Here is a 14692-nt window from a genome sequence, read left to right on the forward strand (position 1 = left end):
GTGCCTTGCCACCCTTAGGTGAATTCCTGACACATTGCAGGGAGAAGCAGGCTCCACCTTGGACCCCAAAGTTCAGCCTGTTTTTCAAAACTGAGCTCGACTGCTGCTGGAAAGCGACTTTAGGGGTATTCAGTGTAGCTCAGCAACTATGAACTGATACTTAGTTGAGTTTGGTTCTGTGTTTCAGGGGGTGCTGGAGAGTTTCCTGGGTACTGCCATTGCTGGAGCCACCTTTTGCCTCTTTGCTGGCCAGCCCTTGACCATCCTGAGTAGCACTGGTCCTGTCCTAGTATTTGAAAGACTCCTCTTCTCTTTTAGCAAGTAAGTAGAGCACTTCTGCAGAATGTCCTTGTCCCGAAGGAATGAACCTGCACCTGGTGGTCTCCTCAAACTTCTTCTAATGGAACTTTCAGCCCTTGGGAAACTGGCTAATCCCCACTTCTTCACATAGGGGTTGCGCTGGGCTAAGGTTTAGGGTTAGAGTTGCATTAAAGGCAGAGGTGTTAAACTCATCCTCCCTGGTAGGCCAGATACGTGATGTGGGACGGGTCTGAGGGCTGGATTAGGCCCATGGATCTCTTCCCCCTTCTCAGCATACTTAATCAGGTGGCTACTTTTCCTGGTCTTGGACCTGTGCTGTGTGTGGTGCAGCACAGGCCCAGAATCAGCTACAGCAGGCACCATGTGCAATGCATATCCCAGAGCAGGCACCACATGTGGCACAGTCCAGCCAAGGCAGTCATAGCATGCAGCATGGCTGCTGCTCCAGTCAGACTGTACCACAAATGGTGCCTATTCTGGCCTCTCTGGGACCTTCACCCCACACAGTGCAGGACCCAGACTGGCTGGAGTGGCTGCTGAATCAGGTGTGCTGGGGGAGGGAGAGGGGAAGGAGGGGGGTGAGCAGATCCATGGGCAGGATTCATATATTTGACATCCCTTCCTGCTTCAATGGAAGACAATTTCTGTGAGGAGGGGCCACACTGCTACTCTTGGGAGAAGCCAACACCCCCACTGCCCTTATTCCCTCTTCTAGAAACCATCTTGTTCCAGGATCCTGTTTTGACTTAACTCTTTTCTGATGTGAGGGTCCAGATGCCACATACCCCCAACCATTAGGTCATTGTATCCATTCTTACATATCTTGCACCCCAGCATCAGAGCAGGGACATATTCTAGCAGATTCATAATCTGATTTAAACTAAAGGACTGGAGATAGTCAGACATGATACAGTTTCCCAGAGTGAATCCCTAGACACACTGAGATTGGTTCAGCCACTGCTGACCCAGAGTTCTAGCTTATTGCTCTGCCTATGGCCATGACATTAGAAGATGCTTTTAAAGCTCAAACTCTGCCTGAGAATTAGACAAATGGGGTCTATTCCCAACTTGATGACTAACTCACAGCATGTCTTGGTGTGTAGAAAAGGCATAACTGATGTTTATACAGTACCTTGAGATCTTTGGACAGGAGGCTATTAGAACTTTTTGGCATGCTTTCTGAAATGCTCAGGTCCATTCCTTCCACCAGAGACTACAGTCTGAACTATTTGGAATTTCGCCTCTGGATTGGCCTCTGGGTGGCATTTTTTGGCCTGATTCTAGTAGCTACTGAAGCAAGTTACCTGGTGCAGTATTTTACCCGCTTCACTGAGGAAGGCTTCTGTGCCCTCATCAGCCTCATATTCATCTATGATTCTGTGAAGAAAATGCTGAGCCTGGCTGATTACTTCCCTATCAACTGGAATTTCAAGATCAATGACATCACCCACTACAACTGCATCTGCAATTTATCTGGCACAGGTAAGAGTAGATTTCCTGCATTTGGAGGACCTTTTGTTTTCTTCAGCTGCTGCCCCTTGGCTATGAGGCAATGTGCTTTGATTAGGAGAGCTGATACAGACACCTCAGTGCAGAAGAAATAATGTTTTTCCATAGTGTTGCTCCACTCTGAAGAGTGACTGTTATTTATTTTTGTATAATGGCTGTAGAGGCCAGGAATCTGCTCTGCAAAATTTTGCATAGACCAGGGGTACGGATCTCACTGGGTCCCGCAGGTTGGATCCAGACTAAAGGGCTTCTCACAGGCTGGATTTAGACAGTGGGGCTTCCTACAGGCTGGGTGACCAGAGATGTATTTTAGTCTTCAGGACCAACTAAACCCCCTGGTTTTGGCAGCAGGTAAGGGGGAGGCATTAAAGGGGGGAGGCATCAAATCTCTGGGTTCTAAAGCTGTGCCACATCAGTGAGGATTAGTGCCAGCTCCACAGGTACTCTGGCAGCTATGAGGATGAACCCCATAGGCCAGATTCAGCCCACAGCGATGGGTGTTCCAGCCCACAGGAAGCTCCATGGGACATGTTTCACATGCCTGGTATAGATATAAACCTAAGAGACAGTCTTTGCCATGAACAGCTTTCAGTCTATCAGGTGGACATAAGCATAATGAGACAATGTCAGTCAGCAGGACAGGCTTCATTATGGCCTGCACTGAGTTGGCTGAATTACTGATTATAACTAATCCCCCCCAGAACATGGCTCTTGGTTTGTTTGTGAATCAATCTTGAGTTCTGTGAATATATTAGCCCCTCACAGAGATTGGCCAAATTGTTTGGAAGAACCCACTTGCAAGCAACTGCTCCTGCTTTCAGTTCTTTCAATAAGCTAAAGTAATCAGGCCCTTGTGGGCTCACAATGAACTCCAGAAAACCCATAACATACGGGAGCATGGTCACTATCAAGGTAACTGTGTAGAAAGGGCATCTGATCACTTTTTGTCAATACCACAGTCTCCACACAGTGAAACCTGCTGCCATCTCATGTGGGAGGTGCAGTGAGCCACATTTTGCTGGAACAGTTGTCCTATGGGCACTTCCCCTGCTGTTCAGCCACAGCAGATGTCCACATAAGGGATGGTGGCATAAGGAGTGCACTTGCACAGGTGCTCAGGGAGCTGTTACATAATCTAGCCACTAGGAGATGATAAAGAGCCACATTACATAGGCCGGGGTTACTCCTGGTATATTTTTTAGTATATAATTTAGTTCCCAGGCAAAAGGCAACATTAAAACAGAATGAAGTCCAAGAGCAGGTATCAGTAACTTCACAGCAAAAATGTTTCTGGGATGTTGTAACTGTTTTATATCCAGGATCTGTACACCAGGAAGGCCAATTTTAACTCCAGGAAGGCTGATTTAGACCTCCCCCCCCCGCAGGGGTGGTGCAAGCACCTACTCCGGATTCCTTCAAAAACAGCTGGATTTATTTCTTGCTGGGGTCACTTGATCCCAGCTGACTTCCCGCCTATGGTGGGGGGGCTGGACCCAGTGATCTCATGAGGTCACTTCCAGCCCCTAATGTCTATGAAATCTATGAACCCAGTAAATTTGGAGTTCAAGCTGTACATCAGAGAAATCTAAATGTATTAAGAAAGACAACAGCTAAGGCAACCAAACACCTTATCTCTGCCCTATAGGGGCACAATGAGAAAAAAAGTAGAAAACGATCTAATGTGTTTCTAAATATGCTTTTAATCTAATCTAGGACAATAACATTAAAGAGTCATCCTCCTAACTGCACGGTGATGACAGAGCTTCACAATCCCTTTGAGGCATTTATCTCCTCTTGCACAATAAGCATATTGTGCAGATTGCACCAAGGCACTCAAAGTTCTTTGATTGTCCAGCCACCGGTCTCAGCAAAGCACAAACACAGACAGTGTCTGGATACTCCACCCAATATTTCTACTATTTTTATAGAGGATCACAGAGATCTTTACATTGCTTCTTGCAGTTTGCTCTTCTACATCTCATCATCTCCAGCCCCATCCTGAGTCTTGTCTAATTTGTTATGAAGCGTGAGTTCATGAAATGGGCTCTTGCATGTTTGTGAAGAACCATCCTCCTCAAAGTCAAGACAAACTAATTCACAAGGAAGCCTTGTAGAAATGCTTGGCTCTTTTGTCCTGACCACAGCAAATGGTGTTCTGTAGCCACTCGGTGCCACTTCGGAGAATGGGTTCTCTTGTTCACTCTGCCTCGCAGCTTTCTACCATCTCTCATCACTTTGACTTTTCATAAGAATATAGGAAGTGCCACCCTGGGCAGTGCTGGATTTAGGTTTAAGCCACTTAAGCTACAGTTTAGGGCTTCACAATACGGGGGGCCCTCTAAATAAGAAAAAAGACTGGATATTTTCATTCTAATATGACAACAATATACATGGATATAGCTCCACAGTTATCATATTGAGTTCATAAATTTGTGCAGAAATAACAATAATTCATCTTAATATTTCATGAAAATCAATTTTTGTGGATTTTGTGGATTATATTTATCATATGGGGCCTCTTAAACTAGACATAGTTTAGGGCCTCAGCATGTCATAATCCACACTGACACTGGGTCAGACCAATGGTCCATCTAGCCCAGTAGTCTGTCTCTGAAGGGTCAAGTAGTAGGTGTTTTAGAAGGATAGCATATGAACAGGACATGTTGAAAATGAGCCTTCCCCTGTCACACCTTCTCTGGTATCAACTGTCATTGGATTTGGGATGTCAAAGGATAGCATCCCTTATGTTCTATTCAATAGCTTTCTTAGGGTCGAGCTCCCCTTGCTCACAGGTCACCAAGCTAACTATTCTGCAGGCGGAGAATAAAACCCTCTCCCACCCTGGCAGGGGCCTTAATTTAATTCCTGTTTGAAAGGAGGAAAGGAGAATTGTCCAGTATGGCTGGAAGATGTAGGGGTTCAGCAAAACTCTAGCAGATTCAACCAAGGCCTCAGCTTGGTCTGTTGACCCCCTCAAACCATAATCTAGTTGACCTGCTCAAACCATAATCTAGCGTACCCAGGGGTCTCCTGCTCCTGCATCAGCCCTCTGTCCAAACTCCCAGATACACCTCCCCAATCATCTCCCTGAGGCGCAACTGGAGCAAATCACAGAACCCACATTCCCAGTGCCAGGATAATCCCAAATTCTCTTGGAGGTGGTACCATCCTTGCTGTTCTCAGCAATGGGATAATTGTCACAGTTCCCTGTTTGCTCCCTGACTCATGCTACGTGCATATACATATTCCTGTTTGGTGCACAAGGCCTCATCTCACTCATAGACATCATAGACATCAGAGCTGGAAGGGACCTCGGGAGATCATCGAGTCCAGCCCCCGAATTCCAGCAACTTTTCTGGGTTCCTCTTCTTTCCTCCTATGTTGCCTGTTAAATCTCTTCTTTTTGGTGTTTAATTTCCCTTTCCTCTCACTCCCTGTGTAGCCCTGGTTGTCTTGATGGACATGAGACTGCACCCAGATCCCATCGAGCTGAGCTGTTAGGTCCCCTCCAGAAAGAGAGGCTTCATCTCTTGCCCAGATGGCACACCAGTTTTGTGCTGAAGGGCTGCCTTCCCAATGCAGAGCTGGGATACTGCTGGTTTCCCACATCAGAGAGAGGCAGTGTATGACTGCCTCCACTTGATGCTAGTCCTTTGCTGGAAGGCAGTGTGGAAGAGTCATTTCCACACTCCTGTCTGTCACGGGACATTAGCATTAGGATTTGGAAGAGTGCTCAGCCCAGGTACTGCTTCATTTCTGTTTTTCAACCCCACTTACACCTCTGTTTCTCCTCTGTTTTGTCTCTTGCCCCATCCCTCCTCTGCTCCTCTCTCTCCTTTTCACCCCTCTGTAGTCAAGTCAGGCATCTTCCCCCTTTGCCTCCATGCTAGTGGCAGGATCACTGAAAATTAGAGAGACCAACCATCAGGCAACTAACTCTGGCCCCCATTCTGGGTGTTCCACAGACCTCCAGAGCAGTAAGTTCACATCATTTCTGGTTCCAGTTAGTACAGATGCCTTAGCACACTGCTCTGGGCAGCCTAGGAACAGCACCCCATGAACACAGCCCACAGCTGCCTACCAAGCTAGATGCAGTTTAGCCAACATCAGACAGTGCCAGGCTGGTGTACGGCCTCTCAATAGCATGCTTCCTGGATTCCCATTCCCAGGTGTCCTTGAGGGCACTGAGACAGGCCCAAAATGTAGGGCTGTCCCAGAAATTGAATTGGGTCACTTTACTGGGAACACAGGAGAGAGGATCTCTTTGCTGTCAGCTCTGGTGCTTACTGCCACAGCAGCTTCTAACAGGTAGGAACAGGAACTGCAAGGGAAGTCCTGCTGTCTCAGGACAGAGCATGTTCAGTCACCCTGTGGGAGCAGTGTGCTCAGCACACATGGGCTGTAGAGGATGGAGCATACCTAGGACAGACAGAATCTGTGCCAAGTTTAGCAGGCAACTTCCAACAAACCTTTGATTAGCTTATGCAAAGGGCCATTTTTCTGATATTTGTAACTTGGCCAAATTTGGATGGGGACATCCCTGGCACCAGCATTACCCACCTGCCACATCCCATGTCCCTACTCCCAGGCAGGGATGCACTGGAGTATCTCAATTAAACTACTAAAAGGTAATCTTTAATGTTGGCAAACCATGTATTTCTCTCCTCAGTTCATTCTCAGGAACATCCTGACCATTCTTACTCTTCCAAAATCAGAAAGCATGAGCCAGACACTTCCCATGGAAAATGGAAAATGTTAGTCACAAACTTAGCAAACCTGAAAGCTACAGATAAGGGATAGTGTTGGGTAAACATAAACACAACAGTGCTCCCAACCCCACCTGTACTAAGGAGGCCCTCTAGAAAAGTAGCTGCAAATTAGGGGGAGGAGGCAGCACCATGCTCAGGAGGTGACAAATGTAGTTTCTCAGAGCATGATTTGGGAAGTACAGGCCTACCAATGTCCCCAGAGGACTAGTCTCAGTTAAACCCCTTAGATCAGAGGCCCTAAACTGTAGCTTAAGTGGCTTTGACCTCTGAAAGCCAACACCAGACTCAGCTGGCCAGGAGTCTTTGCATCAGCTCTTCCTGACACTGTACCAAGCAGTGTATTGGGAGGGAGGGGAGTGGGGCACATGGAACGGTGCCCCCCCCCCCCCCCTGCAGATGCAGTGTTTAATGTGGCCCGGGGCAGGGCAGCACAGGGTGCAACAAAGTGGGGGAGGGATGGAGAGCACCACCAGAATTCCCCTCACCAGGAGTCTTTGTGTGGCAAAGCAGGATCCAGGGTGGGAGCCCTGTTCACCCTGACCTCTTTATGCTACTGCATCCTGGGAGAAAGCTCTGGGAGCTCATGCTACTAATTAGAACCACACAGTGATGTAACATCCTGGGATGTCACATCGCTGTGTTTGGGAAGGAGGACAGGAATACATGCATGTTTTTCTCTTACAGGCAACTCCTCCATATTGAATAAGACACTGCTTCCAGACCCTGACAGCCTTGGGGAGGTGAGGACCATTCTCTTTGGCCTTTAAGGGAAAGCAAAGGTCTAGAAGTATGCATGCTCTGAGGTGGTGACTGGAGCAGGAGCTCTCTGTGCTCCTGGGACAGAACCAGGGTCTCTGTATCCCTCCAAGGAGCAGGAAGTCTCACTGATCAGCCATCAAAGTGGTGGAGGTGAAACAGACCTTTGACCTGAGGAAACCAACTGCTGTACTTATGGGTGGCCCTGCCCCCCTTAGGAGCATCCGCAGGATTTATGGTGACCTGCATCCTGTCTCTGAGCCTGGGCTCCAAGGAAACTGGTACCAATGCCACAAAGTTCCTTCCCTGCAGCAGGAGGGTATCCCTTTCAGAGCTGTGTCTTGGCAGCTTCCAGCTCAAAGAGACACCTGGCACTGGCAGGTATTCATCCCTGATGTGTCTGTGACCCCTTTGAGCTTTTCATGTGGGCGTGTGTCTACATGGTACCATCAGTTCAGCTGATGGCTGAACAAGGCCCGTACTAGATCTGCCATAGCCTTCTTTTGTAATGGTGGGTTCAGAGTGTGCTGAGTGTGGGATGGACCACCAGACACACAAACAGGCAAGCATCCAGTGTTAGCAGCCTGTAACTGTTACCAGCACTAGGCAGTTCCAGTGACACTTTCCTTCCCACCCCGATCTAGAGCGATCACTCTTCCAAGCTCTGGACAGTCTGCCCCATCCTTTGCTCAGGGCTGCAGCGTGCCTGCCTGTGGTAATCTGACAGTGTTTCACTCTGGTGCCTCTGATCCATCTGCTCTGGGCAGAGGGATGCTGTTCTTGAACGAGCAGTCTCTCCTCTTTGCCTGAAATATTTCTCTGTTTCTCCACAGTACTGGGCTCTGGAGCCTGCAAACAGGTCCCAGCTGACCAAGAAGGAATGTTTGCAACTAGGGGGCCACCTGGTGGGCACCAGTTGTAACTATGTGCCTGACATCACATTTATGTCCTTTGTCTTGTTCCTGGGGACATTCCTCTGCTCCATGACTCTCAAGCACTTTAAATTGAGCCGCTATTTCCCCACAGCTGTGAGTATTCCTCTTCCCTCGCCATGCACTGACAGTTTCTACAGCTTTAGGAGGAAGTTTAGCTGCCTCTCCTATCTGGGCTTTGTACATGATCCTCACAATGTCCATTCCAGACCTACTTTCCTATGATCCTGTGATGATGGCTTTGTGTAGATAGAAAGCCCTTACAGAGCTCCAGCAGGTGCTGTACATGCAGACCTTGCTCTGAAAACCCAAGAAATAGCCCTGAAAACAGGAATATTGCTTAAAATATTATAACATTTTACAGCTATTTAATCCAGCAAAGTCTGATGTCCCATGGATGGCCGAGGTTGTTGGGAGCCCCATGACAAGCTGTGCTCTCTCTTGGAAATGTGTCTCTAAAATGCCATTAAGTACATACACACTGCCTCTGCCTGACAGAATTTAGAGTAATTATAAGGAGGGGAAGCATCTTTATTCCCACTTTACCTTGAGGAAACTGAGGCACAGAGCAGATATAAGGCCATATTTTCAAATGCGCTTGCTCCCTTTGGGAGTCCAGGGGGATGCATTTAGGGGGATCTAGGTGGACTCTCAACAGCTGAGGAACCTAAAATTAGTGGCCACTTCTGAATGATAAGCATACATGTAATGGCCTGGGCCACAGTGCAAATGAATGGCAGCACTAAGAATAGAGTTTGGAGCCAGCTCTGAATGGCACCCAACACATGATGAACAACGTTCAGAAAACCCCTTCCCTTTCCAGCACTCACAAGACAAGAAACAAGTATGTTTGAGCTCACCGTGGCTCACACGATGTAGCTTTACTGTTTCACTCACCAGCAGAAATATTAACTCTTACATAGAAGTCAGTAGTTGTGATCAGTGGGCTATCCTGATTTTTAAAGGATTATCTGTTATAGCAGCAGAGATTGTGGGGTCGGTGCTTACTATCCACCATACATTTTTCTATGCTTTCCAAAAAGTGGGAAGAGAGCCAGGAGATCTGCTTGGCTCACCAGCAATAGTAGGGAGCTACTGAAAAAGAAAAAAGAAGTGTATATGCAATGGAGGAACAGCTCAGCAACAAGGGAGGAAATACATCTGTATTGCCAGGGCCTACAGATACAAGACACAGAAAACTAAGGCAGGCCTGGAGATCAAACTGGCAACAGGTATAAAGGACAACAAAAAGTTCTTCTACAAATACGTAGGCACCAAGAAAAAATCAGGCTCCGCTGTGAGACCTCTACTGAATACCCAGGGGCAGCCTACAGTCGACACATGTGAAAAGGCAGAACTCCTGAATACATACTTTGTGTCAGTACTCCTGAAACCCAATGAGGACTGCTCTGACCAGAGGCCCAGGGAACAAGGGGAAGGTGACAACCTACACAAAATCAGCCCAGAACAGGTGAAGGAACTTTTACAATGCTTGGACATCTTCAGGTCTGCTGGACCAGATGACCTGCACCCAAGAATCCTGAAAGCATGACCGAACTTATAGTAGCACCATTGGCCAAGCTATTTGAAGAGTTGTGGAACTCAGGAGTGGTCCCAGATGACTGAAAGAGGGCCAGTGTGATGCCCATCTTTAAGAAAGGGAAGAGGGATGAGCCCGCAAACTATAGGCCAGTCAGTCTGATCTCAGTCCTGTGTAAAAGCTTTGAAAAGTTGGTTAAGGAGACCATCAACTACAAGCTGGTAAAAGCAATCAGCATGCCTTTGTCAAGGGAAGATCGTGTCTGATGAACCTTGTGTCTTTCTACGACCAGGTCACTAACCATCTGGACAAGGGGCATGAGGTTGATGTCATCTACTTAGTCTTCAGTAAACCTTTGACTCTGTCTCCCATGGGATTCTCTCTAACAAACTGGAGAGTACTAGGCTGGACCAATCTACAGTAAGGTGGGTGGACAACTGACTCAGAGGCTGCTCCCAGAGAGTGGTGATTGATGGGATGGCCTCAGCCTGGAGAGCCATCTCCAGTGGGGTCCCCCAGGGATTGGGGCTCAGACCCATGCTATTCAATATATTCATTAATCTGGATGAAGGGGTAGAAAGCACAATGATTAAGTCTGCAGATAATACCAACCTATGGGGAAATGCAGGCACACCAGAAGATAGGGCAAAGATCCAGGAGGACCTTGACAGACTGGACTTATGGGTGGAATGAAATCAGATGAGGTTTAACAGGGAAAAGTGCAAGGTCCTTCCTGTGGATAGGAAGTATTCTCACCACAACTATACAGTGGGTATGGTACGACATCTGAATGAGACTTGGGGGTACAACATCTGAATGAGACTTGGGTGTCACAATCAACTAGAAGATGAATGACACAATGGTGTGATGAGGCTGCCAAAAGGGCCAATAAAACTCTAGCGTACATCAGCTACTGTGTGGCCGATAGATCTAGAGAGGTACTCTTCCCTCTCTATTCAATGTTGGTGAGGCCTCAGCTGGAATACCATGCCCAGTTCTGGGCACCACACTTCAAGAAGGACATGGATGAGCTCAAATGGATGCAAAGAAAGGCCACCCATTTGATTAAGGACATGGAGGGTAGGCCCTATGAGGAGAGGCTCCAGGAACTGGGCCTATTCAGCCTGAGGAAGGGAAAGCTGAGAGGTGACTTGATATCTGCCTACAGGTACCTCAGGGGGGAACATCAAGAACTAGTAGAGCAACTATTCAGGAGGGCACCTCAAGGGAGGACGAAGGCCAATGGGCATGAACTAATAGAGGTTAAATTCAGTTTGGATATAAGAAAAAACGTCTTCTCTGTCAGGGTCACCACAATCTGGAACACACTCCAAGCAGCGGTGGTGCAGTCGCCCTCCTTGGAGGTGTTCAAGACGAGACTGGACAGGCACCTTGCTGAGTTCATCTAAGTCCAATACTTCCTGCCCATGGCAGGGGACCAGACTTGATGATCATACTGGTCCCTTCTGGTCATTTGATTCTATGATTCTAAGCATGTTTAGCGTTGAGCATTCTACATGCAGTGCAAGTACTGCTGATAGGGGGCACTCAAAATGCTCTTTTACTTTATCCCAAGTTCTCTCCATTACACACAGTGGCTGGCAACCTTCTAGAGCCCTGGGCTGGAACAACCTGGCTCAGGTCTGATGCAGGCCAGATGTTGCCAGCCCCTGCACTGCAGGAATAGAGGTACTTAGTGTGAAGTCAGGCAGAAGACAGAGTAGAGTTGCACATTATAAACTAACTACATCAGAGATGTATAAGCTTTTGTAAGCAATTCCTTGTTTCAGGAACAATTCCTTGTTTAGCAATTCCATCTCTGATTTAGTCAATCTATAAGATGCAACGCTACAGGAAGAGGCTTACAGTATGGGAAAGAGGAAGCATATTATCATGGCTTCATTGTATGACTGCTTTTCAGTGCAATATGTCCTCAGGGGAGAACATCAGCATATCTGGGTTATACACAGTCCTCCTTCTGTTCCCTGAATGCACAGCAGCTAACTACTTCTAAAACCCCTACTAACCAACTACCAGCTCTGCATACGTCAGTCATGGGGCATTTCTGCTAACTCCCCCAACTTCTTTCTTTGATTCATTAGCTGAGGAAACTGGTGAGTGACTTCTCCATCATCCTGGCCATTCTCATCTTCTGTGGAATTGATGCTTGTCTTGGATTAGAGACTCCCAAGCTCATTGTCCCCATTGAGTTCAAGGTGAGAACTGAAAGCATAGTGGGGCTGCAGAAGGTAGAGAGGGTACATGAGAAGGATTGCTAGAGTGGAAGGAGATGTCTAGGGACTTGGGGGTGGGAGCGGGAGAGCTGGAAGATTAACTTGTATAGTGATAATGGTTGGGACTGGGAAAAAAGCCCATACAGTGAAAAATGCCTATCAGATCTTGATGTAGCTTTTCCCTTGGACTTTCTGCTGAGACCTTGGAGACAAGGCTCATTTTCATATTTAATTCTGGGATGCAATCTGTTCATGCAAACTAGATGCAGCCTTGAGCTCCCATTAAGTTCTGCCTCATCCCTGAAGTGGACAAGATCTGAGATCCCCTGTTCCTGTTGGAAACACTCCTTGCTGAGTAGGTGCCATAGCTGGAGGGGATATAGCTGAATCACTCTCTAAGGCTCTGTTGCTGGGGACCTACAAGGACATGACTGATGAGGCATCCAACATGCTGTCCACACAACATGGCAGGAGTCATTCAGCAGCTAACATAATCCTGTAACATTTTCAGCTGGGATATTTTCAGTGCAAAGGGTATGTCATCCTGGGATGCCCGACTTCTTATTACCCACTCTTTCCACTTTAAGGAGGGGGCCTCATAGTTCATCTCTGTGTCAGTCTGGGGCCCTACCCTTTTCTCCATAATTTGGAGGGGTCCTGGAATAAGAGCTGTTGTAAGGCCTGTCCTTCTGACCTCCCCCCTTGGTCTCTTCCCCCATCCTGCCAAAGAACCAACAACCCTTTAATCTGTTCAGCAAGCTGACCATTGTAGCTGGTGCCTGCATGTAGAAGTTGTCTGCATTGTAGATGAAGCCAGCATGCCATCAGGACTTGAAGGCTTGTCAGGACTTATCTGCAAACAGCCTGGGAATCAGGCAGCTCTCATCATAAAGAGGAGCTTTAGAGACAGGGAGGCCTTTGCCTGAACTCACCTGCCAGAGAGCCAGTTCAGACAGGTTCCCTGCCCACTGTGGGTGTAACTACCATAAGACCCACCTTTCCCAAGGGGGAGACGGGCATCCTAGGTTCTAAGGTCATAAACCTTCTCCAGAATTGTTTAACCCATTGTGGAGGCCATGAAGAAAAGAGAGAAACAAGGAATTGGTACAAAAAGCTTCCCCTGGAGAGAGAGTGTCTTTCCCGTAGGAGCACTCAGTGAGCTCATTCACAGACAGCTCAACCTGAGCAACTCAGGAGTAGGAAGCAGAATGTTCATCTTGGAGACTGAAGTCTTCACTTAAGTATCAGAACAGCACACACAGTGACAAGGTAATATTTCCTCAGTTTCCTCAACCCCGCCCTGGAGTGAGACACAAGCTGTTTCCATCGTCTGGTTAGTTCTGTTCCTGCTGAAACTGTCTAGAAAGTGCCCAGCATCTGAAAACTCCACTGATGGCTTTGTGACATGATCACCCCCCTACTCCCAGCTGGATGGAGAACCCCAGCACAGGACCCCAAATAGCCCTTTCATAAAATTGACTCCCCTTGCTGGCCTCTATAATAGTTGGTCACTTCCCCACTGGAAATGCCCAGTATAATTATAACTGGCTCCTGACCTGCTTATTGGATCACTTCTCCACTCTCCCAAGATGTGTTAAATAGTACCTCCTTTCAGAAATGGTCTGTGAGAGACAGCAAGCCAGCTCCTTTTCCCCAGCCCTGCATACATACTAGCATGTGTGTGGCTGTCAGACAATCAGTGGCACATTCCATAGCATTAAGGTCAAGTCCTGAGAACTGGTGGGTGTACAGAACAAATTCAGAACAAGTGAAGACCTTGCTATGGAACAGGGAGAATTGGGTTCCTATACTGGGCCACTTCCCACCCTAGTGTGACTCTACTGACTCCTCTGAGCTGGCATCTGGGATAAATCTGCTCATGTGTTTTTCAAGCAAACTCTTTACCTTTTCCCTTTCAATAGTGCAGGGCCAGGAGGGATCTACAGAAACCCAGTGCAGATAGCACTGGGATTTTCCACTTGCCAATCTGAGATTCTTGGACCCTTAACTTGACACCCTGTACTCTGCAGAGCAGGTTTCTGCTGGAGCTGTCCTTGCAAATAAGTAGGTGTGAAGCTCCAGCCAGTCCCATAGACTATAAATAACATCAACTTAGCAACTGGGCACAAACTAAACAGTCATGTAATCATTCAAATGGTGCCACAGCACGCAGCAAAGCAGGAGACACAACTCAAGTCTGGGCTTGGGCTTCCTACCCCAGGCCTGGGTGTGGAAATGGATTAGCAGGGACTCCAAAGCTAGCAAACAGTCTCCATCTTATTCCCCAGTGCTCCAAGCCTGGTGGATTGTGCTTAAGTGTAATGAGGTAGATGCCTGCCCAGCCTCCAAGCTGGAGGCAGAGTGCCACTTGGCAAATGCAGGGGAAATGTCAGGACTGAAAGGGGCAGCGCCAAGCACTCTGGCTACAGCAGGGTGGTGTTGCAACTTGCTTTGGCTGCTCTGTGTGTATTAATGTGCATCCAGTAATTCATAACTGGGACCTTCCCTCCATAGATCTTGAAGGGCATTTATTGTATTAAACAGCGTGCAGCAGCCTGGAGGGGTAGGAGGGGTTCACTTATCCCTGTGGTAGAAAAGCTTCAGCTGAGGTGCCAAGAAAGCATTGCAATA

At 47.6% G+C, this 14692-nt stretch overlaps 1 protein-coding gene across 1 annotated transcript in view; it reads left to right on the forward strand.

Annotated features, from left to right (window-relative positions):
• SLC4A9 (solute carrier family 4 member 9) overlaps positions 1-14692 on the forward strand; it is a 73302-nt gene that overhangs the window by 29535 nt on the left and 29075 nt on the right. Inside the window, exons 10-14 of the mRNA XM_019534794.1 lie at positions 188-321; positions 1532-1803; positions 7284-7339; positions 8189-8383; positions 11930-12043. Coding sequence (XP_019390339.1) covers positions 188-321; positions 1532-1803; positions 7284-7339; positions 8189-8383; positions 11930-12043 — 771 coding nt within the window. The remainder of the gene's footprint in view (positions 1-187; positions 322-1531; positions 1804-7283; positions 7340-8188; positions 8384-11929; positions 12044-14692) is intronic.

The sequence above is a fragment of the Crocodylus porosus genome, unplaced genomic scaffold (assembly GCF_001723895.1).
Source record: "Crocodylus porosus isolate Cpor-Errol unplaced genomic scaffold, CroPor_comp1, whole genome shotgun sequence".
NCBI classification, from domain to species: Eukaryota; Metazoa; Chordata; order Crocodylia; family Crocodylidae; genus Crocodylus; species Crocodylus porosus.